This window comes from Tyto alba, unplaced genomic scaffold (assembly GCF_018691265.1).
Source record: "Tyto alba isolate M040663 unplaced genomic scaffold, T.alba_DEE_v4.0 Super-Scaffold_11, whole genome shotgun sequence".
In the NCBI taxonomy this organism is placed as follows: Eukaryota; Metazoa; Chordata; class Aves; order Strigiformes; family Tytonidae; genus Tyto; species Tyto alba.
Genome location: NW_024881273.1, coordinates 10806363 through 10832659, shown reverse-complemented (window position 1 = coordinate 10832659; position 26297 = coordinate 10806363). Strand labels below are relative to the sequence as shown.

General features: G+C 46.4%; 1 protein-coding gene across 13 annotated transcripts in view; it reads left to right on the top strand.

The window, feature by feature from the left end:
- Positions 1–26297, top strand: part of EHMT1 (euchromatic histone lysine methyltransferase 1) — a 121636-nt gene that overhangs the window by 75837 nt on the left and 19502 nt on the right. For 11 of the 13 annotated variants that reach the window (XM_042786495.1, XM_042786502.1, XM_042786501.1 and 8 more), the window contains 13 exons: positions 4860–5037; positions 6460–6596; positions 7482–7670; positions 8358–8438; positions 10532–10652; positions 12087–12218; positions 14257–14402; positions 17109–17252; positions 18807–19033; positions 19760–19924; positions 20430–20512; positions 21822–21928; positions 23894–24016. In XM_042786495.1, coding sequence (XP_042642429.1) covers positions 4860–5037; positions 6460–6596; positions 7482–7670; positions 8358–8438; positions 10532–10652; positions 12087–12218; positions 14257–14402; positions 17109–17252; positions 18807–19033; positions 19760–19924; positions 20430–20512; positions 21822–21928; positions 23894–24016 — 1833 coding nt within the window. The remainder of the gene's footprint in view (positions 1–4859; positions 5038–6459; positions 6597–7481; positions 7671–8357; positions 8439–10531; positions 10653–12086; positions 12219–14256; positions 14403–17108; positions 17253–18806; positions 19034–19759; positions 19925–20429; positions 20513–21821; positions 21929–23893; positions 24017–26297) is intronic. The other 2 variants (XM_042786503.1, XM_042786500.1) reach the window with 1 other exon arrangement.

Sequence of the window (26297 nt, the reverse complement as noted above, 5' to 3'; positions counted from 1 at the left end):
GTCCTTGCACCAACACACAGATGGAGTTCTGGTCTGGTTTCTCTTTGGTTGTTGCTATCTTGCTTGCTTTGGTAACGGAAAGACCTCTTAATTGCTGGGCTGCGGGAAGACTGCCATGTGCGGTCTGTTGAACCAACACGGGGTTTCATTTGTAAGGTTTGTTTGTTCCGTGTTTTTGCCTTTGGGGAAAAAAAAAAAAAAAAAAAAAGGATGATATTCTGTCTTTTGCCATTTTTAGTAACTTCCCCCTGCTGCTGTAGGGGACTTCTCTGCCAAGAATAGAAACATGGTAAATCCCATTAAAATGTAGAAAGCACTTGAGTTTAATTTCTATAAACACATAAAATATTGTGTTCTTGTCCCAATCTGAGCAGTTTACTTGACTATTTTTCTCATAACGGTGTTGGACATAGTTGTGGTCCCTTTTTGCTGTTTCTAGGCAAGCATCTCTGGAAATGTTGGCGTGAGCCTTGGAAGTCTTCAGCTTCTTGACTACTCCTTGCAATGCCCAACATGAAATAGTGACTTCACAGCCTTTTGCATAGGATGAGCTGGTACCTCATGAGAAGCTGCAAGAAGTGAAGATATTATCAATTCAGTTACTTTCTCTATCATGTTTGGTCCTTTCTTGGCCTCCATTGGCCCACACGTGTGGTGGTTAGGACAAGATGCAAACACAGGGAGCTCAAACTGCGTCCTGGAGTTGCCTTTGCTTGGGATTCTCCTCACTGTACTTCTCTAAAACTGTAGATAAAAACTGTGCTTGATTGTTAAATATGATCGGGGGAAAAAGAAAAAGACCATGGCTGTTTTGGACAAGGGTAGCACACAACAGTGAAGTTTATTTAGGGTCAGGAATAGTGTTTCTCACCTCTAATTTTGCTGTTTGCAGTGGAGCCCATGCAGGTGTTAGATGAAAGCACCTCAGCTCTCTTTGTTGGTTTAAGTGAAGGAGGATGATCTTCATCCAATTTCTGATCATAGGCGCCTGCTTAGTTAAAAATGTGGCAACTCGCAGTGCGTGTGCCCTCGTTGGTGTGCTTGGCAGATCAGTCCATGCCCAGCAGATCACAGAAAGCTGTGCATCGCTTTCCCGGCGTGGTTGCTTCTGGTGCAGGCTCCAGCATCGCCGGGCTGGCGTTTTCCACCTTCAGCAGAGGACTCTGGATCTTCAGGAAACGAAGCAGGAACATGGTAGGATTTATCACAGCAAATTGGATGAATAGATGTTACTCGCAGTCAGCGCTGTTGGGTTTGTTGAAGCACCTGCTTTTTGCAACACCCTTTGTGCTTTGCCAACATGAGTGTCCCCTGCTGGGAAGAGTTAAGAGAGGCCGTAAGCCAAGAAGCGAGAGTTTCCTTGGGTGGATGCTGAGCTGCAAGCAGTTTTGTAGATACCTGCTTGATGCTGTGCCTTGTGCTAGGAACAGGGAGGGCAGGAGGAACCCATCCATCGTGAAACTGGGAGAAGGTGGCACGGGACAGGAGCATTAATTGCTATCAGCTGTGCCAGTGGCTGTGTAGCCCACAGAGGTGGCTTAGAGCTGGGTCCTACCAACCCGGGGCTGGGGCATGGGCTGGCAGGGCTGGAGGTAGCTGCCCTGCCTGTTCTGAAGGGGAAACCTTCATCTGAATTTTGCCTTGGACAGCCTGTTCCCCAGCAGGAAACTCATTGGAGCTAAACGGACGTGCAGCATTTTGAGAAGTTCTCTGATGGTGCTGGGAGCTTGCAGATGGATCTCTGAGCTTTGTGTTTAAATGAATCACTGTCATTTTTTGTTTCCGTTCTGCTTTGGTAGGAGGCTGTTGAGCCCCACACAGTCCAGCACCCTCTTGCCCCGCTCCCAAATGCACAGTCTGTCTTTTGCCTTTGCTTCTTTTATTCGAACCTGCCCACTCTCCTCTGCTGAGAGGTGTCACATGCAGGTTGTAACCTGGGCACCGAAGGATGCCAAATATCTTTGCAAGGAAGGGCTCAGGTATGCTTGAACCAGATCTTGGCCAGCATGATGGGGTTTTAAGGAAAAAGAAATTTCCCAGCAGACCAGTGTGCTAGATTAGCAAAGCTTCTTTTCTGGCAGTGTTTAGATTTGGAGCAGATAGAGCAGAGCATAATAGCTCAGTGTAGGACACCAGTATGGCATGTATCTACAGGCTTGAGTTAAGGAACTAGGAGAATTCAGAGATATTAGAAATGGGAAAAGAATATAGTTTCATCCACTAAACATTCTACTTGTGGATGAGTAAAATGTAATAAGATCAGCAAAGATGTAACTGTTTTATCCTGCTAAAAATGAAGAAAGATGATGAGAAAACTGAGTATAAATGCTTTCAAATCTTTGTTTATTCTTTTTATTACAATCCTTAGATTTAGTATTTATACATATATATATATATACACATGAGAGATATATATGCTTTACTGCTGGCCTGCTCAGCTTCCCTGCCATCAGGTTTCCCAAGAGATCTGGTCACCTCTCTGCAGGAACTCCTGTTCTTTAGCATTGCTGCATATGTCTCCAAGTAATAATCCAGATCTCACAAGGCTTAATTTGATTTAAAAAATTGTTTTAATGGAACTGTCATGAAAAAGTCACATTTAACAGTTGTCATGCAGCCCTATTGAAGTTTTTAAATTTATTTCCATGTTGTAATTACAGAGGCAGAGGAAAAACCCTAAGCTAATAGCATACTACTTTTTCACTTAAAATTTGATTATGTTCTTCCAAACAGTCTGGCGTGGTCTGAATGTGAATTCTTGATGTTTGGGAGTAACAGAACGTTTTATCAGAGACCAGTTGCAAGAACCTGCACTTAAAGGACAAAAAATGCAGCCCTTATGTATACTTATCACCAGCTCTGCGTCAGATCTGCCTCTCTCAAGCTAATTTTTCTAATTTTAAGTTAAAAATGGAAAGCAGTAGATGTTCCAGGGGACTTGGGAATTCTCAGAATAATCCTGTAGCCAAGAGTTACCATTAACCTTTCGATCTATAAACTAGGGACTTTTAAGAGGTATAAATAGTATTGTTGAAACTATTATTGGCATACTGTGCCCAGCACTCCTGACGTACATTTTTTAAGGAGTAGAACAACTGGGAGCTGTCTCAGGAGTGATCCAATGTCCAGAAAATGATCCTATGGACACTTAATTTGCTCATTCTATTAAGGTTACTAAAGAGAAAGTTTTAAAAAAAAAAAAAAATTTGGTCATAGTCCATAAGTATCTACTTGGATTGAGAGTTTCTGATGATACAGGGCTTTTTAATTTAGTTGAAAAAGCATAATGCATTTAATTATTTGACAGTGAAAGCAATTAAGCATTGGAACAACATATCAAAGGATATGGTAGATTTGTTGTCTTTGAAATCGTTAATCCAAGACTAGATGCCTTTTAAGAAAAAATGTGGCAATTCAGCCATAAGTTATGGGCTTGATGCAGGAATCATTGGCAATTTGATGGCCTTTTTATGTGGGTCATTTTTGATTATCACTACAGCTTTTCTGTCTGTGACTGAGCCCTTGCTTTCTGTCAGCACTGTGCACATGGCAGAGCTGTAATTAGGAGAATCAGTTGCTTCCCCATTTGTTCACAAGGTCACATTACTTGAAAGCAGTGTCTGAGAGTGCCTATCTGAACCTGGACTTTAAAAAGTGTTTTTATTGCTTGCTGCTTTTTATTCCTTTCTTTCTTTCGCCTGGATTCCTCCTGTTCTGGTGTTTCAGCTGTTGCTTCAGAAGTCCTGTAAGAAGTACTTTCCTGCAAGTTCAGCAGCACTAAAACATTGCCACCACAGATCTTGTAATCTGCTAGCTGTGCTCTTGGTTTTCTGGAGCATCTCTGCCCAACCTGCCTCCTACTTGACAGTTGAATGGACAGACGTATGGAGAGATGTGGATGCAGCTAGGCCATCTTTTAAATACAGAAGAGGGCAAATCCAGTGTAAAGTGTCAAATCAGTGGCAGCATTTACCCCGCTCTTTGTTAATACAGTGGTTGCTGCAAAAGGTGCGGCTCTGGGGGATGTGGAGCTGTAGGAGCCCTGCTTTCATCACCAGAGGTGCTGGATGAGACTTTGCGTTCAGTACAAGCCTGACTCAGAGTGGGTGCAAGCCTGGGAGCCTGGCTCCAGCAATGGGGAGTGCAGTAGCAACTGCAGAATTCTCTTGGTTTTCGGTAGGAGCTTGTAGCCTGCCCTGTGTTTGCTGTTGCAGCAGGTAGATCGGGAGTACCTGAGCTAGCTGGCTTCAGGTGAGCCTGGCCAGATCTTTGCTGCGGCAGTGGCAACACTGTCGATGAACCTGCAATGTCAAGCAAGTACGTTCTTTGCCTGTGTTTTGTTGTGTGCTAGGCTGGAGGTGGGAGCCTTTGCTCAGTCTTAATTGTGCCAAATGCTGTCCGAAAGGAAGGATCCCTTCCCGTCGCTGCCGGCTCTTCTGAAACATCTCTGTGAGACTGTTCCCGTGCATGCTTCCTGTGACAGCCGCGCTTGGGGCGTGTTTCAGGGAGTAGGTGTATTTGTTGCATTTGTTCATCTTCTCCAGAGCCAACCAAATGCCTGTGTAAATAGTGTCTGATCCTTTTCATTATCTGCAGTTGCTTTGGATCTGCCTCTGCAAGGTAGCCTTTCACCTTCAAAGGCAGTGGCCTTCATCAAGTGAAGAAGCAGCAGGCTGGGAGTGTTTGCAGTCTTTAGGCAAAGTAACATTACATGGTAGAGGAGGGGCTGTGTGCTTTTGCTCTGAATGTCTGGTCTGGTCTTTGAATGAAAGTGATTATGCTTGAGAGAAAGGAATTAAATTTTTCTGATTATTTTTTTTTAATGCAGAGGCTCATTTTAACTGCATTTTCTTTTCCAGCATGCAAGTAAAGACCCCAAAGATGGGAGAGACATCAGAGATCAAAAAGAATCCAAGGAGGAAGGCAACAAAAACATCCTGGAGTTTGGGAAGCCGTTGCCGTTGCCCTCTCTCCCGGGCCTTCACCAGTCACTACCTCAGAACCAGAGCTATGTGCCCACCACGAAGTCACAGACAGGTATAAAGGACAGAGTTAAAATCTGTGGCAGCACCCACCTCCCAAATGCGTGTGTACTGTGTGGTTGAGCGGGAGATAAGGCAGGTTAACAAGGACTGAAACCTCTGTTAGTACCTTTTTCCCACTGAATCTCTTTCAGGGTTTCTTTCCTCCCCTGCTGGCATCAGTAGGGCTGCCGCCGTAGAACTTGTCTGACAGGTCCCGTTTCATTCAGACACTTCACTGCAAGTGGCCGTTGCACTGCAAGCAGGATGCTTGTGTCCTCTGTTCTTCCCTCTGGTCACCTCTGGATGTTGTACAGGGTATATTCGTGCAGTCCCCTGTTAAAGTAGCCTCCCAAGTGAAGTCCACCAGTTTTCTGCTCCGCAGGGAGCACCCGCCATGCAGTCCTTCCTGTGCTGCCTTGTTTCATGGGGTGCAGGTCCCTCCCAGGCGGCATGGGCAGCTGGGTGTGCTTTGTCAGGCACCAGCACACCAAGGAGCACTCTTCTGCTAAAACTTGTTATTAGAGGAGACACTTTCATCCCATCTTCCTGTGTGATATTCTGAAGATGTTTCTGTCAATTCTGAGGGACTTTGTATATCGCTGCAACAACTGGTTACCATAAACTTTATCCTTGTAAATAAATTTAATTGGTTTTACATATTTTTGGAGAGATATCTTCATAGATATTTGGTGAAATTTCATCATATTGGGAGATGAGGAAATGTTTTCAAGGAACAGGCTGTACAGCTGCTCCTTGAAATAATACTGGTGCTGAAGCTGGCTGTTCTGTGCTGTACGCTATTCTTAAAAGAGCCTGCACTAAGCATCCTTCTGATGTGTATTCACCAAAGACAACATCAGGCACTGAGGTGTGATGACTGATTTGACTACAAGGCCAGGAGGGAGACTTAACAAATTAAGAACCAATCAAATTAGCAAAAGGAACCAAACAAACTTCCACAGTACATGTGAAATGAGGTTAAATGGCAAATGGCTCTTTATTTGAGGTACCTTTTCCCTGTGTGTTCTTCAGTTATTGTATGGTTACTTTCACTGTAAGTCAGTATTATTAGCCTTGCAGTATCTGTTTGAGCAAGTTGGATTCTAGTCAGCCTCCTAAGGCATCAGCAGTACTGCCAAACAGGCTGATTTAAGGATTTGATATTGCGTATGGTGATGTAGGGGCCAGAAGGAGTGTGGAGAGGATACTTGAAATTTGTGTGGGTTTGCAACACTAAGGGAAAGCTCTTTGTGTGTTTGCACGTGTGTGTGTGTCATCTTTTGGTTGACTTGTAAATAAATTAGTTGGGGTGGGAAGCCTTCTTCTCACATCGTGCCCTCAAATGTGATTTCCCCCCAGTACAGCCTCTACTCTCTATCCCTTCTTCTTTTCATTCCTGAGCAAACTTTGGGTTTCTTTTGCTTCTCCTTTCTAGCTGCTGCAGTATCTCGGAAGAAAAAACGGAGAATGGGAACCTATAGCCTGGTTCCCAAGAAAAAGACCAAAGTGTTAAAACAGAGAACAATGATTGAGATGTTTAAGAGCATAACTCATTCCTCTGCAGGTGCCAAGGTAAGGGGAGTGTTGAGCCCACTGGACACGTTTGTTGGCACCATACATGTCCCTTGTCCTGGCATGCCAACCCCATGTATAGGCACAGGAACATGCTGGTTTATTGCAGTCAGCATCTTCTGAGTCTGTATCTTCTCTCTGGCAACAACATCCTGCCCATAGCAGCCTGCTGCTCTGAAAATGGCTTTTTGAGAGTGACTGCTCAGATACCAGCTCTTAAACAAACATTTTACAGTGAATGTTCCCCTTCTGTCCCGTGAGTCCTGTAGAACTGGAGAGATTGCAAGGATGCTCCATGTGGTAACCTTTTTGTTTTGGTGTCCTCAAGGTAACTGTTTAGTGTTGCTGCTTGAGGCTGTACAGCCAACTGGTTACTCAAAAAGGTGTAGAGAGGGACTTGCTCCCAATAAAATTCTGCTTTTGCTGCAACCCATGTCCTGAAGTTTTGGTCTTTGAATTCAAGGAGAACAGTGCTAGGCTTTCACGGAGTTGCATGAAAATCCCTCTGTGATTTAACTTCCCTTTCCATTCCCTAGAAATCTTCTTGCACTCTTGGAGGAGCTGCCCTTCTGTGTTTGGACTAGACTGCAGGGGTCTGTCTGAAGGCTCCTGCTCAGTAGCCCTCCTCACCTTAAAGCCTTGTACAACCATGCCAGTCCGGAATGAATCCTCGTAGCTCCTCACATTGACAGGGTTAGGTAACACACGGCAGTCTCTCAGGCTCTGAAGAGCTCTGAAGGCATTGAAAAGCTTTGGAGGGACATGTAGCCAGCTTTCCCCTGGCAGCTTTAAGGCTCCTAGCACAGGCGATCTGGGATGGGTTCAGCTGCTCTGCCCAATGGATTGATGTTGTCTTTGTGGCTCATGTGCTTGGGCGACTTCCAGAGTGAAAAGGACCTGGGTGATGCCAGCCCTCACATGAACGGGGAAAGCATAGATGTAGACTCTGAAGAGGAAGACTCTGATGAATTGGAAGAGGAGGATGATCATGGAGCAGAACAGGCAGCTGTGTTTCCTGGAGATGATAATAGGACCTCTAAAGACAGCGCATCTGATGCAGACAATGCCAGAAAGGTATTCACATGCCTGCGCAGGACTTGAAGGAGTGGGATGGGCCATTGCTTGTACACGTGCGATAGGAGTGGCACAAGTTGAAGCAATTTCTAGGTTTTCTTAGCTTGCCAGATGGCAGAAAGTGCAGCAGTGGTAGTGAGGCTTTTTGATGACCATTTCCTGCTCCCCATTACACCCATGAGAGTCTCCCCACCTACACCCCAGTTTCAGCTTTACTGCATAAAGTCTGTGGTCCACTATTCAGCAGAACCTCCACCACATTTAGCTGTGGGATTCACTGAGCCAGTAGGAGACATCTTCCTAATCTTGCTTCTAACAGGCTGGTAAAGCGCTCAAATCAGTTTAGTTCATTTTTTTTCTCCAAATCATGATACATAATGTAGATAGGAGGCTGGTTTTGGATAGCCAAGAAAGTTAAGATTTGGTTGGAAAACTTTCTTTTGGGGTCAAATTTCTTTTTCCTATACCATCCCCATGGATGTACCATGACTTGCATTAACAGCCTTGGAGTTCTTGTCCTGGCGATTTTGTTAGTGCATTGGTAGTCTGGGGCTGGGTGCTGAGTGCAGCAGGATGATGGGGGGATGCTCTGCTGGGTGGGGGGCACAGCAGGATGATGGGGGGATGCTCTGCTTTGAGAGACCTGACCTGACTGACTTTCTGTTCTTGGGCAAATGGTGGCTGCAGATTGATGATGGTGAGTCTGAGGAGGAACAAGAGTCTGGAGAGTCTGGCGAGGAAGAGGAAGATGGGGATGAGTCTGACTTGGTAAGCCTGGCTGCTAAATGTGTCTTTCATCCTTTGCCCTGTTGATAATAATTTTCCCTTTGCCCTGCTGCCAGAAAGAAAGAGAGCGAGAGAGCAAAGCTGTGCAGTTTCACATCTCTGACAAAACTCACTCTCTGAAACCACCCACACAGAGTATTGTTTTCCACAAGATGCTTAACCCTGATCTGTGATACAATTTCTTGCTTTCTGATGCTAATTAATGGGCTTTTGTTTGTTGTTTTCAACAAGGTGATGACTGCTTTTAATCATTTGAAAGTTAGTAGAAATATTTAAGGATCCTTAAATTCTTCAGATGCATACTTGTCAAGTGGTAGGAGCCAGCAATGTTTTCTTAACACCCTGAAGCTCTGTACGGCTTTTTGGAGCTCAGGTGGAGTTGTTCACAAACCTACTCGTCCAGCCCATAGCCCAAATTCGGTTTGATCTGACATGCCACCTCATGGCACCAGATGAGCATCTCTTGTCAGGGAGACATACAAATAGCACAGATGCAGACAGACACTCTCCTTAAGAGCTTGTCTCTATAGTGCCAGGGCAAGACTTTACCAGTTGCTGGTGATTTTTAATTTTTTTTTTTACTTTTTTTTTATTTTAGATGTCTGGTGCAGAGAACCTGATGTGTTTTTTTGTTTTTTTTTTTTATTTAAATTGTTGTTCATTGATTGTCTCTGTCCTCCACCCTCCTCTTTACTTAAAAATTTTGCTCCCTTTCCCCACAGCATCTCAAGTTGAGGAGCCAGCATTTAAGGCACCCCAACTCTTCAGTCACCTTGAGAAAATTCTTGGCTTCATTTTCTTGATGTTTTGAGCTGAAGGTAGAAATGACTATACCAAGTGAATTGTTGAGGTTCTTGTTCCTTGTGCTCTGACATTACAGGAGCCAGAGAGGACCAAGGAGCAGGGGCTGTGTAGCCTGCCCCTTTCTTTGGGTAGCTGAGGCCACTCTGTAGTGTTAGCTCAAACCAAGGGTTGAGCTTGCAGTCAAGTCCAAACTCCTAAGTCATATCTCCACATCCTAGACTGTGGTTTTTGCTCTGCTCGTATCTGGTGAGTCAGTCAGTTCCCCAGACAGGGACTGGCTCAAACACAAACCTCTCCCCCACAAGCAGTGTGATGCAATTGGTGTAAGCCACGTGGCGGGGCATAACGGAGCCCACGCTTGGGGACGGTTATCAGGGGCAGCGTAGACACACCGCAGAGCTGCCCTGAAGAGCCAGGGCTCAGCACCACCTTTGCCTGGCTTCACTCACTGTGATAACGAAGCATGGTGCAGCACCAGCTTCCTATGAAGGTAGGGCCTGATCCAGCTGCTGCTCATGCTAGCAGGAGGTTTTCCATAGGCTTTGGTGGGAGATGGATAAGCATCAGGAGTTGACAGTTTTGGTTTGAACGTGAATTTTATGATTGATGCATTGAAGACTGCCTTACGGGGTTGGGGTGCCTGGTTCCCCATTCTGATTGACTTGCAAAACCCACTCCAGACAATTGGAATTTTTTCAACAAAAACCCAACCCTCTTTAGATTTGTATATCTGTCTGAATATTTGCTGCATGATTAGTCCGTGTTACCCTGTACCTTCCTCATGGAGGGGGGGCTGGTCTGCTACTCGAGTTCAATTGACCCGGGTCCATCCCAACCCTGTAAGGTGGCTCTTCAGGTGCAGGGCAGGTTTTTGTGGGCATTTTCTAGCAAGACTGTGGAGCAATGTGAATATTTTAGTTTGAAAAAAACACAATTTTTCTGGGGAGAAGCTAAAAGTGTGCATGTGCCTGCATACTTGCTGTGTGGAGGTGCTCAGCTACTACTGCAATGAGTGTGGTGTAAGAGCCGACGTGGAAGAGAAAGTGAAGCATGCACTATTGAAATGACAGGAAATACACCCACACATGTGCTTGTGTTTCCTTTTTGGCACTATAAAGACATCTTAGCAACACTTGATTTCAAACCCCCAGTCCTTAAGGCCTTTTCGCATAACTCAAGCTGCGAGAAGGCTCGTTCGCATGGGCGCAAGGGGCTGCTGGGACACAGATGCCAACATGCCTTACATGCACGTGGCCTCTCTGGTTATTCAGAGCTCAGAGTCCAGTGTCAAGAAGAAGCTGCTGAAGAGGAAAGGAAAGACGGACAGTCCATGGCTGAAACCCACCCGCAAGAGGAGACGGAGGAATAAAAAGAAACAAGCCAGTGTGCTAGGTAACTAATTGTGTTTTGTTCCTTCACTACACAGAAATTAGCCTTCCAGGTGAAGGGGTGAGGACCTGAGGCCCATGTTCCATGAGCTAGAGGGGTGTGGTTAGATGCAAGAGGGAAAGGAAGAACCACCCCAGAATAATGCTCAGTTGCTTTTTTTGGGTGTTTGTCCAGCTGAATAGAATGTGCAGGTTGTCTCTGCGTATTCTGAAAGCATCAAACATTTGTACTGAGCTACCTCAGGCCCATCTCATGGTGTGGAAGTCATTCAGGTGGTCGTTCTTGTTTGACCTAAGTTACCCAACACTCAAGTTTTCAGTGGCCTTTGTCTTCTGAAAGATGTAGGGGTGGAGAGCCACTGGTGCAGGCTGGATGTGGTACTTCTTTTTCAGGAATGGTAACAACATGGGTATAAAAAAAAGTGGATAGTCTCTGAAGTGAAGGTGTGCCTTCAGCTTCATTATTAAGGTTTCACACATCCGTTGCCATCAAAGGATTTATTCTTCTATGCTTGCTAATTCTTTGCAAACAGGCCATTTTTTAATCAGCAGATTTGTGGTTACTTCTGAGCTGAATGACCATGTTTCAGCCTCTGCTCTGTGCCTGGGGTTTGTCAGTCATCTGGCTTGCTCCTCTTCCTCCCAAGGCAGCTCCTTTCTCAAGATGAAGTAGAGGCCATTAATCTCTTTCAGAGCAAATAACTAATCCTTCATTTCAGATGCAGTCTGGTTTTCTGCCCCTTCCATAAAGGTGGCAGCCAGTCTTCCAGGCTAATGAAAGTCTCTTGGCCAAGCCAGAGTGGGAGAAGCAAACCAGGAGAGAAAGCGAAGCCAAAGGAGTGCGAAGAGATTGACAGTTCCCATGGAGGCTCCGAGGGGCCCCATCGCAATCTCTTCCCAGCAGCAGCTTTGTTCACTTGGAGCCAGAACTTGGCTTTTATGTTTTGCCCCTCCCATTAAGCTGAATGTCACCTGTCTCGTCCTCTTCACGACGTACATGATTAGCCGGTTCGCTCTGCCTGGCCGGTGTGTACCTGGAGCCCTTCGCAGCAGGTCGGAGACAGGAGGATGCACTGAGCCCTGGCTCATCCCTTCCTTGTGCCATTTAAGCTTCTGCTGCCCATGCAGTACAGCAGCAGGCAGATGTGCCTTTCAGAGGCAGAACTTGTCTCATTTATTCTTTTCTTTGTTGTTACCTGTGTAAGTGGAAAATCTGTCTGATCAAACAAGGAATGAAATAAGAGATCAGTCGTGCCATATATGCCCAGATGTTGCATTTTCATAATTCAATGTGCATCTGTACTCATGCCCTCTTTGATAAGTCAGCATACAGCCTGCTCACCTAAACATGGCCCTTACACCCACGTGTGCTTGCACACAATTTAATTTATTTTTTTTTTTTTTTTAGCTGTGTAAATACACTTGTGTTTCCATCTAGGTGCTGAAGCCTATAAACCATCTTTGGGAGGCAGAGAGGGCCCCGGCCAGGAGAACAGCATGGAGTACATGGAGGTGTCCCTGGATTCCCTGGATCTCCGGGTGAAGGGAATCCTCTCCTCGCCGGCGGGAGGTGAGTGGGTCCGGCCGAGCCGAGCGCCTTCGGGCCGAGCCGAGCGCCTTCGGGCCGAGCCGAGCGCCTTCGGGCCGAGCCGAGCGCCTTCGGGCCGAGCCGAGCCCCTTCGGGCTGGGCCGGGTCTTTGTTCCGCCGGGCGCAGGCGGGGCAGCGCGCGGGGGCCCGGCTGCCCCCTGGCGGCTGCGGGTCCGTCCGGGCCGCAGAGCGCCCGCGCGCCGCCGGGACCTGCCGGGGACGGGCTGGCAGGGACTGGGGGGATTGGGATGGGGGTGAGGCGCCCGGCTCGCGTGGAGCTGCGTGGATTGGGAAGAAGCTCAGCCGCGAGTCCAAAATGCTGCCTCAGCCCTTCTGTCCCACTTGGCAGCTCCCCTCCGTTCCGTGAAGGATACTGATGTATAGTGATTTATACTGATTTATACTGGTGTAGTGTCGCCCCACGCCGCTGCCCCCCAAGGATCCTGTTGTTCAGCCCCGGGCTGAGGCGGCACTAGCGTGGGTTCCTGGGTGCTCAGCCCCAGCCGCTGTTCCCAGTGCTGAACCCGCCTCGGATCCCGCGCCTCCTGGCTGACCTGGATCCGGCCGTCTGTCCCCGGCCACTCTTGCACTTTCAAAGGTTGTCTGGCTCTTTTGATAGAGGCACATCAAAGAGCAGGTGGGAGTGTTCACCACCAACGGAGGGTCAGGATGGACGAGGGGTGCTTTCACCAGAGCCTCTGGATTTTAAAAAGATTATGAAAGGGACTGTTTGGAAGGCGAGTCAGGAACTTTGTGCTTGTGGTCCTAGAGAAAGCTCTTAAACCTTTTCAGATCTTGACAGGATTTTACGTGAAAACTGCAAGGACTTTCCCCCTGCCTGTATGTCTTGAAATATCCCATCCCTTCTCTAGGCTTGGTCTTGCAACTTGTTGGCTAAAGGAAGCTCCTGACAAGATGAAAGGGGCTGATAGGGTTGTAGCCACAGGCAGGGTGCTGCAAGGGCAAGTGCTGCCATTGCCTGGGCAGCTACAGAAGAATCTCCCCCAGGAATTAAGTTAATCTTTGAAATTTTGCAACAAAATAACTCTCCTTTCAAAAGCTTAAAAAACAGCAGCATGCTTCCTTCTCACTGAGACTCAATCCTGTAGCAGGCTTGGGTAGGAGAAGCTTGGGACACTTCAGGGTGAACCAATCCAAAGGCAAATGTTTGAGGGTTTGCCTCTGTAATGAAAACATTGCAAAGAGATGTTACAATGGTGTAAAATTAGAATAGGAGTGTGAGACTAAAAGCAACCCCTTTGTCCTTAGGCCAGTGTTTTGCAATCATGGGTAACCTGGTGATTGAGTTGAATCCAGAGGAGCCACAAGAACATTCGCACTGTGCCCCCATACCTGACGCTGAGCCCCCTCAAAAGCCATTATCCCTGTTTAAATAGGTTTTAAAGTGTTCAGAATCCGAGAGAAAGAGATTAAGAGAAGACAAGAACATTTGAGCATCTTGCTGCTTTTTTTTCCCTGGTTTGTTCTCTTTCCAAAATAAATAATTCTTGGTTGGCTGAGACCAAATAGTCCCAGGAATTGTGTTTTCCCATCTGTGTAATAAGCCTCTGCAAATAGAAGTTTGTGCTTTCATGATCTTCTCTATTTATCACTCCACTAACTATTCAAGTTTCCAACTCCGGGTGGTTTCCTACAAATTTTCTGGTGCCAGAGCAGAGTGGTGTGGGACAGGTGGGGAGGGGAGACTGTCTGATAAAAATCTGTTTCTCATTGTTGCTATTCCTTGTTGAGGTTTTCTCAGAGTAAACTGTTCTTAATTTATGCTTGATTTCAGTACAGTCATCTGTACTGTGGCTGGACTTAGAAAAGTACAGGATGCTTTTTCATACTCCTACTGGTGTAAGAAAGGGGTCTTTTCTACAGGGTTTGGATAATGCCATGAAAGCATTTCAGGACACGGAATGGAAAGATGCCACAGGACATGGGTGGTGTTGATGGACTGCGTCCTTTCTCCTGGAAGAGAATTTCAGAGTTGATTTACTGGTCTTCTGTACTCCAGGTCTTTCCAATGGTCCTGAAGCAATGGAAGTAGATGGTCTCCAGGAAGTCCCCCTCTGTAGCTGTCGAATGGAAACCCCCAAAAGCAGAGAGATCACCACGCTAGCCAACAACCAGTGCATGGCCACGGAGAGCGTGGATAACGAGGTAGGAGCCTGTCTTTCAGCTTCTCGCAGACTTTTCTGCTGAGGACAAAGACATAAAGAATAAAAAGCTGTGCCAGGAACATGTGTCGGGTCACACAGGATCTCTGCCACCTGCTTGGCTGGGAACCCGCTGGTGTGCAGGAGTGGAAGGGCAAACACCTTGCTCGCTAAGCTGAGGGCTCCAGCGCTCCGCGCGTATTGCACAGGCGGGTTGAAGCCATGCGGAAGGGAGGAGGTGGCGTGGTCTGCAGTGGGAGAGGCTCTGGGTGGATCTCTCCTGCTTATCCCGGCCTGCCTGGCTGGATCAAGTTGATGTAACAGACACACTTCAGGCCAAGTGGGCTAAAATACATTAGCATGCATCAAAGTGAGAAAATCCAATCAGAGGAAGCTTGGAGCTGGTTTCCCTTGACTACGAAGGCGCTGATGCAAACCTTTCTGTAGCCAGCTCTTGAATTTCGGGAACTTGGCATGCCCTCCGCCGGCTCAGTCTGCCCCAGCCTTCCTCTCCTCCTCCCCCAAGAGGCTTCTGTTACAAAGCTTCCTATGTCCTGGCAACCCTGCGCAGCCTGCAGGTCTGGCTGACTGAAAACGATTGCACTCGATGCCTTTCAGTCGATCACAGCTGGGCTAGTTGGGCTCTACTGGTTCGGGAAGTGTGGAAGTAAGTGGCAGAAGTGTCTCACTCTGAGCCTGGAAAGTGAGACTGCAGGACAGGAATACGCTTGGTAGATCCTCCTTTTCCTGGGAGACACTTGGGTTTCTCTTAAGCTTCAGCTGAGCCGCAGCCATGCTGCAGCGCTCTGATACTTGCTGGTGGTAGGACAAGGAGTGAGAGTGTCCCTTGTTCCCCTGTGGGATCCCAGGAGAAGGGTGGATGGAGGGAGAAAGGGAGAATCAGATTTGCAGCCCAGCTCTGCTTCTTTAGTGAATGCTGGTACCTATAGAGAGAGGAAATTCCAAAGCATGGCAAAATTGATTCATTAAAGAGAGAACGCCCTGGAGACTTATAGGAGAGAGGGGGATCCCGGGGTTTCTAAATAAAGGAAAGGTATATGAAAGAGGTGCTTCTTGTGTATATGATGGTTTGACAGTACTGTCCCTGGAGAAATCTGAGAGAGGAATAGCAAAGGCCATGCTTTAGGTTAGATTCTTTTTCATAATGGGATAAGTGACTTACAGATGTTTTAAGAATCCTGTATGTGTGAACAGTAGGTTCTCCAGACTGTCATGTCCTTGGAGAATGTTATAAATTGTTATGAGCACCCTGCTGCACTCTAATGGTTGGAAAATAGCAATTAATAATTTCATACTTTTTTGGAGTTTCTAACAAATCATACAGTGTGACATAATAATGCAGGGATTTCCTCACATGGACAGTGCAGCTTTTCACAGGTTAATCAAATTTCCTCAGCTCATAAGTAAAAGTCAGTGCAGTGGTCCTCCCCTGCCACCCCTGCAGCCCCTGGGGTCTGTATGTTAACCGTCATCAGTCTAACCAAGGTGTCACGACCACAGGTAGACTTGCAGCTGGAATTTGGGTAAGTTGAATCAGAGATGCCAGGGGTGAATGATGAGCCTAGGTTAAAATCCATTCTCTTTTTCTGTAAGGGTGTTGATTCTGCAGGAGAAGTGTAGTTTAAAAAAATTAGAGAGAAATTATAGTTTTGTTGAGAAAAAGCAGCAAATCAAACCTCAGCTAGACCAGAGGGACAGTCTGTTGGTGATGAGCAGGCACCGTGTTCCTAACTGACTCCTCTGCTCATGGTGGCAGCGCACAGTGAACCATGCACAGGTTTCGGTAGGGATATTTCCTTGTAGCAGCCTTTCATGTTTATACTTGTAGTTCATAAATGTCCTTTGCCAAGCATCTGGGGAGAGCAAGGTTATTATCAAGAGGAACTTACAGAACCCAAACAGTGTCGCGTCGTGGTAGCAGGTGGCAACTGGGATGTGAAAATGTCGTAGAAGTATGAATGGGGGCAGCAGCAGGAAGCGCTGATCCTTCTGATGCAGCAGAGTGAGTAACACTGATTGGGAAAAGTGAACCCCAATTACGGAGCATGCTGGCATTAACAGAACAACCTGAGAAGACAGCTTTTTAAGCCCAGAGCTGTACATGGGTGAAATCCTTCAGAAAACATGCTCAAAATGTGACTTCAGCTGCACTCTCGTGAAAGCCTGGCTGTTCATCCCTGTGGTCTGGGCAGGGGCCAGTGCTGGAACCAGTACAGACTATAACTTCGCTGGCAATGAAGAGCAATTATTTTTCCCTTTGTCTTCCTGTGACTTATACTTTTGAACAGTAACAAGATTTAGTGCGTATGGTCTTGTTCTCTTGGTCACTGACACCCGCTCTTCCTGTCAAAAGGAGAGCTCATGTTGTGTGAGTCAGGCCCATGGGACTGCCCCTTCTGCCGCTGCTTGGCTGTTGCGTATTTCCCGTTACTTTTTTTTTTTTTTTTTTCTTGCAAGGAACAAACGACTTGGGGTCCACATGCATGTTAGTTAGTAAATGATGCATTTCTTCCTGTGAGAGCAGCTTTCACAGCTTCCTGCTGCACTGCTAATGCTATCTGGCACACATCTGAATTACTGTGAAAAAGCCAGGGCTCATCAAGGCAGTGTGCAAAATCTTCCTCCGCACAAGCACAGAGAGTGTTTTGGTCTCCAGTAATTTCATTTCCTTTAATTTCTCCTGTTCCAGCTGGGCCGATGCACAAACAGTGTGGTTAAGTATGAACTGATGCGCCCGTCTAACAAAGTCCAGCTTTTGGTGCTGTGTGAGGACCATAGAGGGAGGATGGTGAAACACCAGTGTTGCCCTGGCTGTGGATACTTTTGCACTGCAGTAAGTCCGTGCTCTCAATCTAGGGAAGGGGGTACCTGTTGCAGTAGCTGGAAGAGCTGAAGGTGGAGTTGGTACCTAAAGGGGTTTACTGACTTCCTGGCAGCAGCTCCACCTCGTTCCACAGCACATCAGGTGGTGTTTTCAACAGGAATGTGTGTGAGGGTAGCCACAGTTGTCACCTTTGTCTTCCTGGAGACCCCAAAGGGTGTTACTGAAGGGTTTTCTCTGGGATTTCACACGGTGGAAGTCTTGCCTTAGGAATTTCTTTGGAACAAGGGTTTTGTTTTCTTTCTCTATACAGATCAATCGCATCAAAAACTGTATTAGCTCGGTTTGTAAATGAATCTCTGTACACACCTCTGTGTCCCCCCGCCTGCTCGTGATGGTTTAGATGGGGAACCTGAGTGATGGCAATGGAACAAGGCAGTGTTTGAGATCTCCTGCTGCTTCTTCCACCTCTGCCACTGAGGCTTTTAGTAGCATTGGTCCAGTCCTTTAAGTCATCAGCGTCCTGGTTTGCCTGTTGGTAAAGCTGAAGAACACCAATTGAGGGCCTCACAGGGTGATGAGAAGGTTTAATTGTCTGATGCTAGTGTTCTTCAAGATGACTCAATGAAAGATGCTACAGTAGTCTCAAGCAGTATAAATGGAGCCATCTTGGATTTTCATGCTGAGTCAAAGATCACTTAAAAGATAAAATCCTCAAAACCCTTAAAGGCATTTTGCAAATCTGAGATAATTAGATTGGTTAGGAGGACCGTGAATTCAGGAGAAGAGTGGGTTTTAACTAGCCTTACATGCCTTACATGCTTGTACATCTCTCAGTGACATGTCATAGTTCACTCAGGTGAGCCTGGGAGCGTTTGTGCTATCCATCACTAATAACACAGAGCACAGTAGAGCTTCAGGTAGCATTAATATTACAGGGCAGTGAGGTCTGGGGTACCTTCAGTGCAGTTTGAAGGACTTTGCTGGAAAGGGAAAATAATTTTAAGGAAAGTTGCCCAGGTTTGCTGAATGAGCAGTCAGGCAGGTTACTGGGGTTAAGTGGCATGCGGGGCTGGTCCAAGCAGAGACATTACGTACTTCAGGTTACATTGGGGTTAACAGCTGATTTAATTATATTCACAAAGGTCCTTGAATGGTTTGTGTGCAGCTTTGTTAGATAGTTTTAATGCTGGCTCAGCATACAGGTCTGAAGTTTTCTTTTCCAGTTTTGGGGGTGTCCTTACAGTACACTGGCACTTCTAGAAACATAAGCAAGAACTTGAAGCGTTAGAGGAAAGAGCTGGAAATTGGGACGCTTTCTGGTTCTGTTTCCCAAGCACAATTGAAAAAAACTTGCTTTGCAGTCCCTAACCAAGTGAGTTTTTTCCCTGTTACCTTGGTTTTGTTCTCTTCTAAAGAAGTGGCAGTGCTTGCTTACTGTATTGGAAGCGCCAGGGACAAGAGTGGTGATGAATGAAGTATTTAAGAGATCCGCGGATGAAGCATGTAGAAGGGGTAAGGCACGTAGTGACCAAGGTGTGAATTTATTCTCTGTGGTTTTTTTAGGGCACCTTCATGGAGTGTCAGCCGGAGAGCAGCATCTCCCACCGTTTCCACAAGAACTGTGCCTCCCAAGTCAATGACATGAGCTACTGCCCACACTGCGGGGAAGAGGCCTCCAAGGCAAAGGAGGTGACAATAGCAAAAGCAGACACAACCTCGACGGTGTCACTGACCTATGAGCAGCAGAAACCAGCGGCTGTGGAGGGAAGGGCCGACACCACGACGGGGAGGTGAGCTTGGGAGCACGCAGTGAGCTCAGACCTCATGCCAGACCGTGCTTTGCATCTGAATGCTTGTGCTCCTCCCGATGGAGCAAAGCGCTTTGTGGTCCTGCTCTGAGAAGCCAAACTCAGCTGCAGGAATCTACAAGTGTGTTTTGTGTTGCTCACTGCGTTGGAGAAGAGCGCAGCAGCCCCAGGGTGAGCTGGGGCAAAGGCTATGAAGACAGGAGGAGAGCGGTTCAGGAGTTAAAACTATTCCTTCCTCTTATTGTTAGGTATGGAATAATTGTGGAAGGAGTTGATGTTGCCAAGTCTGCTAAGTGACAGGGAAATTCATGCTGTACCCAGCTGTAGCTCCTGACTTGCACCAATAGACACAAGTATAAAGAGAGGATGAAAACACAGAGGAAAACACAAATCAAGCCATCCTTGTGTTGAACAGTGCTCTGGCTTCCTGTCCGATCCTAACTTGTTCTGGTGGCTTTTCTGACTTGCCCTGTGTTCCTGGGATTCCTGTAGCACGGGATACATCAAAATGCAATCATAGGGCAGTGCAACTCCTTTTTGGGGCAAGTGCTTACCGAAAAGGCTGTAAAAGATGCTGGTTTGCGTTTCAATTTAATGTAAGCTTATCTGTATTTAAAATCAATTTCTTTTTCTTCTTTGGCATAAGATATACACTGTTGTGTATTTTTAATGGTTGTGCTTTGGCGCTCTCTCATTTTTTCTCTTCAGTGGCGCTGGGACGCGGTTGTCAGAGGAAGACAAGCCAGAAAGTTCAGCTGCTGAGGGGTTTGACATGGCTGGCTCTTCAGTTTTCCCAAAGCCTAGTACTAGCCTGACCCAGGGACCAGTTAAAGAAACTCTGGAAAGTGCCCTGATTGCCCTGGACTCCGAAAAGTAAGAAGACCACCACTGGGTCTCTCCAGTTCCCAGCAAAGTTGCCTAACCTAGAGAAAACTGAGATTTAGCTTCTCTGGATTTTGACCCCACTGAGACCTTTTTTGTTCACTTCAGTCATTTGTCACCCCCAATAGATGACTGATTGAAGAGAACAGTTAGCTCTGAATGTCTTATTGATTTGTCTGGAGGATTTCGTTTTTCACTGTCCCTCCAACTGCAGCTGTAACTACTAGGAGTTGCCGTTTAGAGTGGGAAGACCCAGAATTTCTTAATGAGCAGCACTGAATAGATATGGCCCTCATTAGAACGAGGCTGTCTGTGGTTGGAGATGGAAGTTTTAAATCGTTGTTCTGATGACTTGTTCTTGTGTTTTGCTGGCACCCTGGAGCTGTACCATAGGAACAGACTTTGTCATGCACATGGGGTGGCAGTGGGGTGGGGTGAAATGCCAGGAGTGTTCTTCAGTGAGTATTAATTATACCTCTTTTCCCCACGCCTGCAGACCCAAGAAGTTACGGTTCCATCCAAAGCAGTTGTACTTCTCCGCAAGGCAAGGAGAGCTGCAAAAAGTCCTGCTTATGTTGGGTAGGTTGCTCCTTCCCAGGACATTGTGTGTCTGGCAGTACTCCCAGCTCCTGCCAGGCAGCTGCCAGAGTCCAGTTCCCAGCATGGCAGCACGTCATATTCCCCACTGCCCCTTGTGAGTGGAGTTGGAGGAGAAAGCCACTTTTGCAAGTGATGTGTCATTGGAAATGGCTTCATCTTTCTGTGAAATGTGGGCCTGCTCCCAACTTGTTTCTGCATTTGGGTACAGTTTTATCCAGAGAAGCTGTTTCTCTGTCCAAATGAGCTACATGTGATTTTTCCAGTCTGACAGAACTCTTTCTCTCCATGCACTGGGTTAGTTAGGTATTTGTATCCAGCAGAGAGGTAAAAAGATGGGAGTCAGCATAAGCAAGAGAGCAGAAAGAAAGAGCCCTTCAAAACACAGGGTTTGTTTGGGGGGTACATAGTTGTCTGTCACCAAATGACTTTGAGCTGCTGAGCTTGTTTTTACCAACAAATATTCTCGAGGAATATCCCCCTTTGAAGGACACAGTGTTTCCATGGGATCATTTCCTTTCCACACCAGTACTTTGCAGTACATTTTTGGATGCTTTCCGTTCTTTTCATTTATCAGATTCTTCTTTTTTTTGTCTAGCAAGCGTTAGCTTCATTGTTCATGCCTTCAATAGCACAAAAATGTTATTCATTGATATTTAACTACGGCTTCATCATATGCAACATGTTATCATGCCCAGACATCTTTGTCTGGCTGTCATCATCATCTGTCAGTCTTTGCACAGCTGTGAGAATCTCTGGCCAGATCCTGAGCTTGTGTTAGTTGGAGAAGCTTCACCCACTTTGTAGCCCTGTGTTTGCAGGGATGCGATGGGGATCACTAATATTAATTGCAGTTAATACTGGTGAAACAAAAAGGCTAGGTAGTACTGACTCTTTGTTGTTTCCAACTTCTGTGTTGGATTAAATTCTTTGATTAAAGCTGCATTTTTTTTTTCTTTTTATCCTTGTGTAGCATTTGCTGGTTTTGTTGCACTGAGAGATGATGAATTGTGAATCTGAGGGAGATGGCCTATGTAGAAATTGTAATGCCTTAAAGATATTAAATTCCATGGTGTTTCTGAAGCTCTTGGTTTGAGGGCAGTTGCGTATCAAATGTCCACGGGACTACCCTCAGAGCTTTCTGGCTTGGATGTGTAGTGAGTCATGAGAAGGGCTGAGGATGGGCTGAGAACCCGTCCTTTAAAAGCCTTTAGTTGAGACCTGGTTCTTCTGTTACACTTCTCTCTAATCTCTAAATTGTGGTTGAAAGCATCTCTGCTCTGTTTTTCAGTGGATGGAATTGACCCTAATTTTAAAATGGAGCATCAGAGTAAGAGAACCCCTCTCCATGCTGCTGCTGAGTCTGGCCATGTGGACATCTGCCATATGCTGATTCAGGTCTGTCTCCGCTTATATTCTTCTGTACAAGCAATTTTCTGTGTTTTTTGGTCTCCTGCCCCACATGGCTAAAGCACATTTGGAAATCAGCACTGAAACATCCCTCCTATAAAATCCCCCTCGTTCTCAGGGTTTGCTAAGGGAGGAGTGGTGGGGACTACCGTGAGGTCTTAGAGGGTGTGACTGAAGCTGTCTTTCTCGGCTGTTCTCCAAGCAAGCTTCACTGTCTGGGCAATGAGTGTGTGCAGCTTCGATGTAGGGCGCTGCGGATCGTGTGGGAACCCGTGGGGCCAAGCACAGGCAGCAGAGCAGTGCCCTGCCAGATGTGCCGGCACGGGCTGACCGCTGGCACGTGCCGGGTGAGCTCGGGCTGCTGCCAAGTTGCTCTTTGTAACGAAGACAGGTAGGCTCTGGAGCCTGGAAGCTAGCAGACCCTGTCTTCCCTTCTGTCAAAACCTGAGTAACTCCACCAGGATTTTCCTCTACGGTGTAAATGTCCTGCATGTGAAAAGGAGAGAAGGAAAGGTGCAAGTTTGGCTTATTGTGTAAGATTTGGATTCTAATTGAGGGAAGATGGTCAAAGACATAGGGGTGCTCTTGTTGAACCTGCTCCAAAATGATGTGAAGAAAACGAAGGATTTAAAAAGTTATAATTGTTCTTTTTTGTACTGGCGTATGTCATCTGGAGTGACTGGAAGTATGTTTTGTTTACCCTGTGTGACTGGGAAACCTTAAAGGGCTTTTGAGAAAGCAGCAATGCCATGTCTTTGAAAATGAGCCTGCTGGGATGCTGCAGTTCAGCATCTGGAATAAGAGGCTTTCAAAGTGGTGTTTGAAGATGCAGCTATGGGCCTACCCTGCTGCTCTCACTCACTTAAGTTACTGCACATCAAGACAGTGGAATGACTCGTGTGAGTAAAAGCAGCAAAATCCGTGAGATATTACAAACAGTTTGAACTGAGTATCAGTAGGGTTGATTTGTTTCCAAAATCCTTCATCTTCTTGTCTTTTCCCTGATGTCTGGCTACTGCAGTAGCACAGTATTTGGCTGGGAATGTCCCCAGCTTGTAAAACTTGAAATGCCTCTTCTCTGGTCTGGTTTAAATAGCTCCAGCTATTTAAAAGTAATCAAAACAAATACGTTCAGTGGGAGGCACCTGGAAGCAATGGGGCCAACTTCTTGTGCCAGGTGAACCTGAGTCAGCATGTCGCTGCTGTAAACAGGTCTGTGCTTCACGCATAGGTATGCATGCGTGGCCTGCCAAGAATTGTGCTGTCTCTGAGATTTTCTTTTGATTTTAAATATGGGGTGGGTTACTGAGCTAAGTCAAAGAGTTAAAGCAAGCAAGATACATGACACAGTAGTGTTTTGGGAAAGAGTAAGTTTTCGGTCCAAGACACTCCATGTTGAACTGAACATATGCTCAGAGACCTCTGTAGAAATGTTACCATTGACTTCAACAGGAATAGTTAGCCCACCTCCAGGCTGTTCTTTTATTTCTCCTACCTCTGTTGCAATCAGCAAATTGTTCCTACTGCTTGTGACATTGGGAAGAGCTCATTGTTTTGTTCATTGTGTCCGTAGAAATGATAGAGCAGGGAGAACCAAGCTGCTGGAAAAAGGAGAAGGTTGATTTTTCCAAACTGATACACAAACAATATCTAGAAAGTAGCAGTACAAAATCCATTAATAACAAGAGTTATTGAATACCAGCTGTTGACTTCCTTATGCCCTGGTTGCTGGCTGTAGAAGATAGGAATGGGGGGCAGACAGTATGTGCTGTTTTCTAAAACAGGTGAAGTGGGACTGCCTTCTTTCCTGTTTTTATTTTTTTTTTTTTTTCCCTGATTAATATGGCTAAATTTCAGGAAAAAACTTGCTATTAAATCTCTACTCCCACATCCTTCCTCTGCTAACCAATAATGATTATAGCTGTCCTTGTGTTTGCCTTGGCCTCTTAACAGGCTGGTGCTAATATAGACACCTGCTCTGAAGACCAGAGGACCCCACTGATGGAAGCAGCAGAAAACAACCATCTGGAAACTGTGAAATACCTTATCAAGGCTGGAGCACTAGTAGATCCTAAGGTAGCAGTTTACCCCTTATCCTTTTCTCCTGAAGAAGCCTCTGTCCACCATTTCTGTTTTGATACGTTTTAAGTCTTGGGTGGAAGGGTGCAGGCAGAGGGGGAATGGACTTGCTTGTCTTGGGCACGAAGGCTTGGCAAGGCTGTGCTTGTTGGTAGTATTATTTTAATGGTGCAGTGTCCTGGCTGTGAGCAGTCTGGGGCAAGTGCTACCACTTGCCACATTAATTTGTGGCATCAAATGTAGGGGTATTTGATTTCACATAGGGCCACTAAGTATTAATGTCACAAATCCATTGCAGTAAATGTGAAGCTTGATTTCAGAGTTTCCTTCTGTATAGACTCTAATAATGAGAATTTTGGGGTGACATTTTAAAATGGGCTGGTAATTAAGTGCTTACCAAGCCAGCAAAAATGACAGAGGACGCTTCGCTTTCCAAAGGACTGATGTGTGGTTTCTTGCAGTCATGCTGCAGTGGCAAAATTGGACCCCTTCTTTAAACTCTACCCTTTAATTTAAACAAACACAATAAAATGCAGCTGTCTATTTGACTTTAGCATACTCTGGTTGCTTTGCAATCTTGGAAAAGATACAGATCGTTTATTAGTCCCATAAATCAGATGCTATTTGGAGCACAGGAACCCTCCCCACATCAGCTTCTTATTGTTACAACCTGCTGCTGTTGGTGCGCTCCTGTGCTATTGCTGGGGAGTACGGCAGGGCTGGGATGCTCTTTTTGTGAAGGAGCTGGCAGGGCCAGGAAGTTTGCACAAGATACCAAGTGCTGCCTACCCTGAGCCTTAAACAGAACCTTGGGAGCCTGGTTCTGAGCGGGGAAGGGAGAAGGGACAGGACAGACACATGGGTTCATGCTGGCCACTGTCCCAAGTGTCTTGGAGCAACCCAGGCACCTCTCACCTGATTTATGCTGGTGGGAGAGAAAAGAGGGGTTTTTTGCTTCTAAAGGTAAAGGGGAGGAAAAAAACCCTGAGCTTGCAAAAGCAAATTAGAAGCCTGAGATCACGTCTGAAGTCTAGACTAGTTTATTATGTTAATTAGTTTCTTGCACCAAATTAGTCATCTTTTTGAAAGCAGCAACATTGCAGTTTAAAATCAGCTCCAGCCATTTCGATGAGAAATCTGGACATTAACTGCTGCGGGTGTGTGCTGAGCCTGCCCAGCCTGGTCCCGGGGGCCTGCCTGGTGGAGGGGATGCTGAGGACAGTCGTGGGATGGGTGGGGACTTCTCAGACCCCAGGGCAAAGCTGTTGATCCTGTTAATAGGACATAAAAGCCCCACTCAAAACCTGCAGAAACTTTATATTAAAATATGTCTGCTCTCCATAAGGTTGAGAAGCTGCACTTGGCTCATGCTCTTCTAAGAGGACAGCTGTGGCATTATTCAGATGTGGCAGGCACTTAAGGGGATGTAGAAATCCTTTCTTTACCCCAAGAAGCCTACACAGTGTAACCCCTGACCCAAGATGTCCCATCCTTGCTTGGAGGGTTCCTCCCTAGCCCTGCACCATGTTCTCTGCTCAGCTCCATGCGAAAGCTCTTGCCTCCGATGTTGCTTTGAGGGGTTTAGCTGGAAACAGTCATTTTGGTTTTCAGTCTTTCGTTTCCTCCTCATTTCCTGGTGTCTGGGCCTCGATATGTGCTAAGCTCTTGAGATATAAACGGCTGATAAAAATCAGGCTCCAGCCACTGAGATCTTTAGTGTTAGTGTGGGAGTGTCTCCGTCATGACTCACAGCCTGTCCATCTCCTCCAGACCCTATTCTCAGCTCCCAAAGGCAGTTTTTCTTTCAATCTTCATGGTTGTTTTTTATCTCCTATCTCAGCAGACAGCTGCGGGCACGCTGGGGTCTTGGTCTCTCAGGAGGCTTCTAGCCCCAGTGCGGGACACCCCCTTGCCCTGCTGGCAGGTGCTGGGATAAGGCCTTGTGCTAATAAAACAAAGCAAAAAAGCTATAACTGGAGCATTTCAGATTGAGACAAGGCTACTTTTCTGGTGTAAAGTGCAAGCTCTGCCTCTGCAAGGGACTTCTGCCTCCCCTTGGCTCTCCAGCACATGGAGGAGAGTTGGAGAGGGTCTGCTGGGGAAGGGGAGCATCAGTCTGCCAGGGTTTGGGGCTGGTACCTTCCCTAGGCTTTGCAAAAGCATTTCTTCCCATAGCTCTTGCACTCTCAGCCTCTTACTCTGCATGGGTTGTACTTCTGAGCTTTGAGTAAAGCTCCCTCTGCACAGTGCTGGTGTTGGTTGCTGCTGCTCTCTCCTC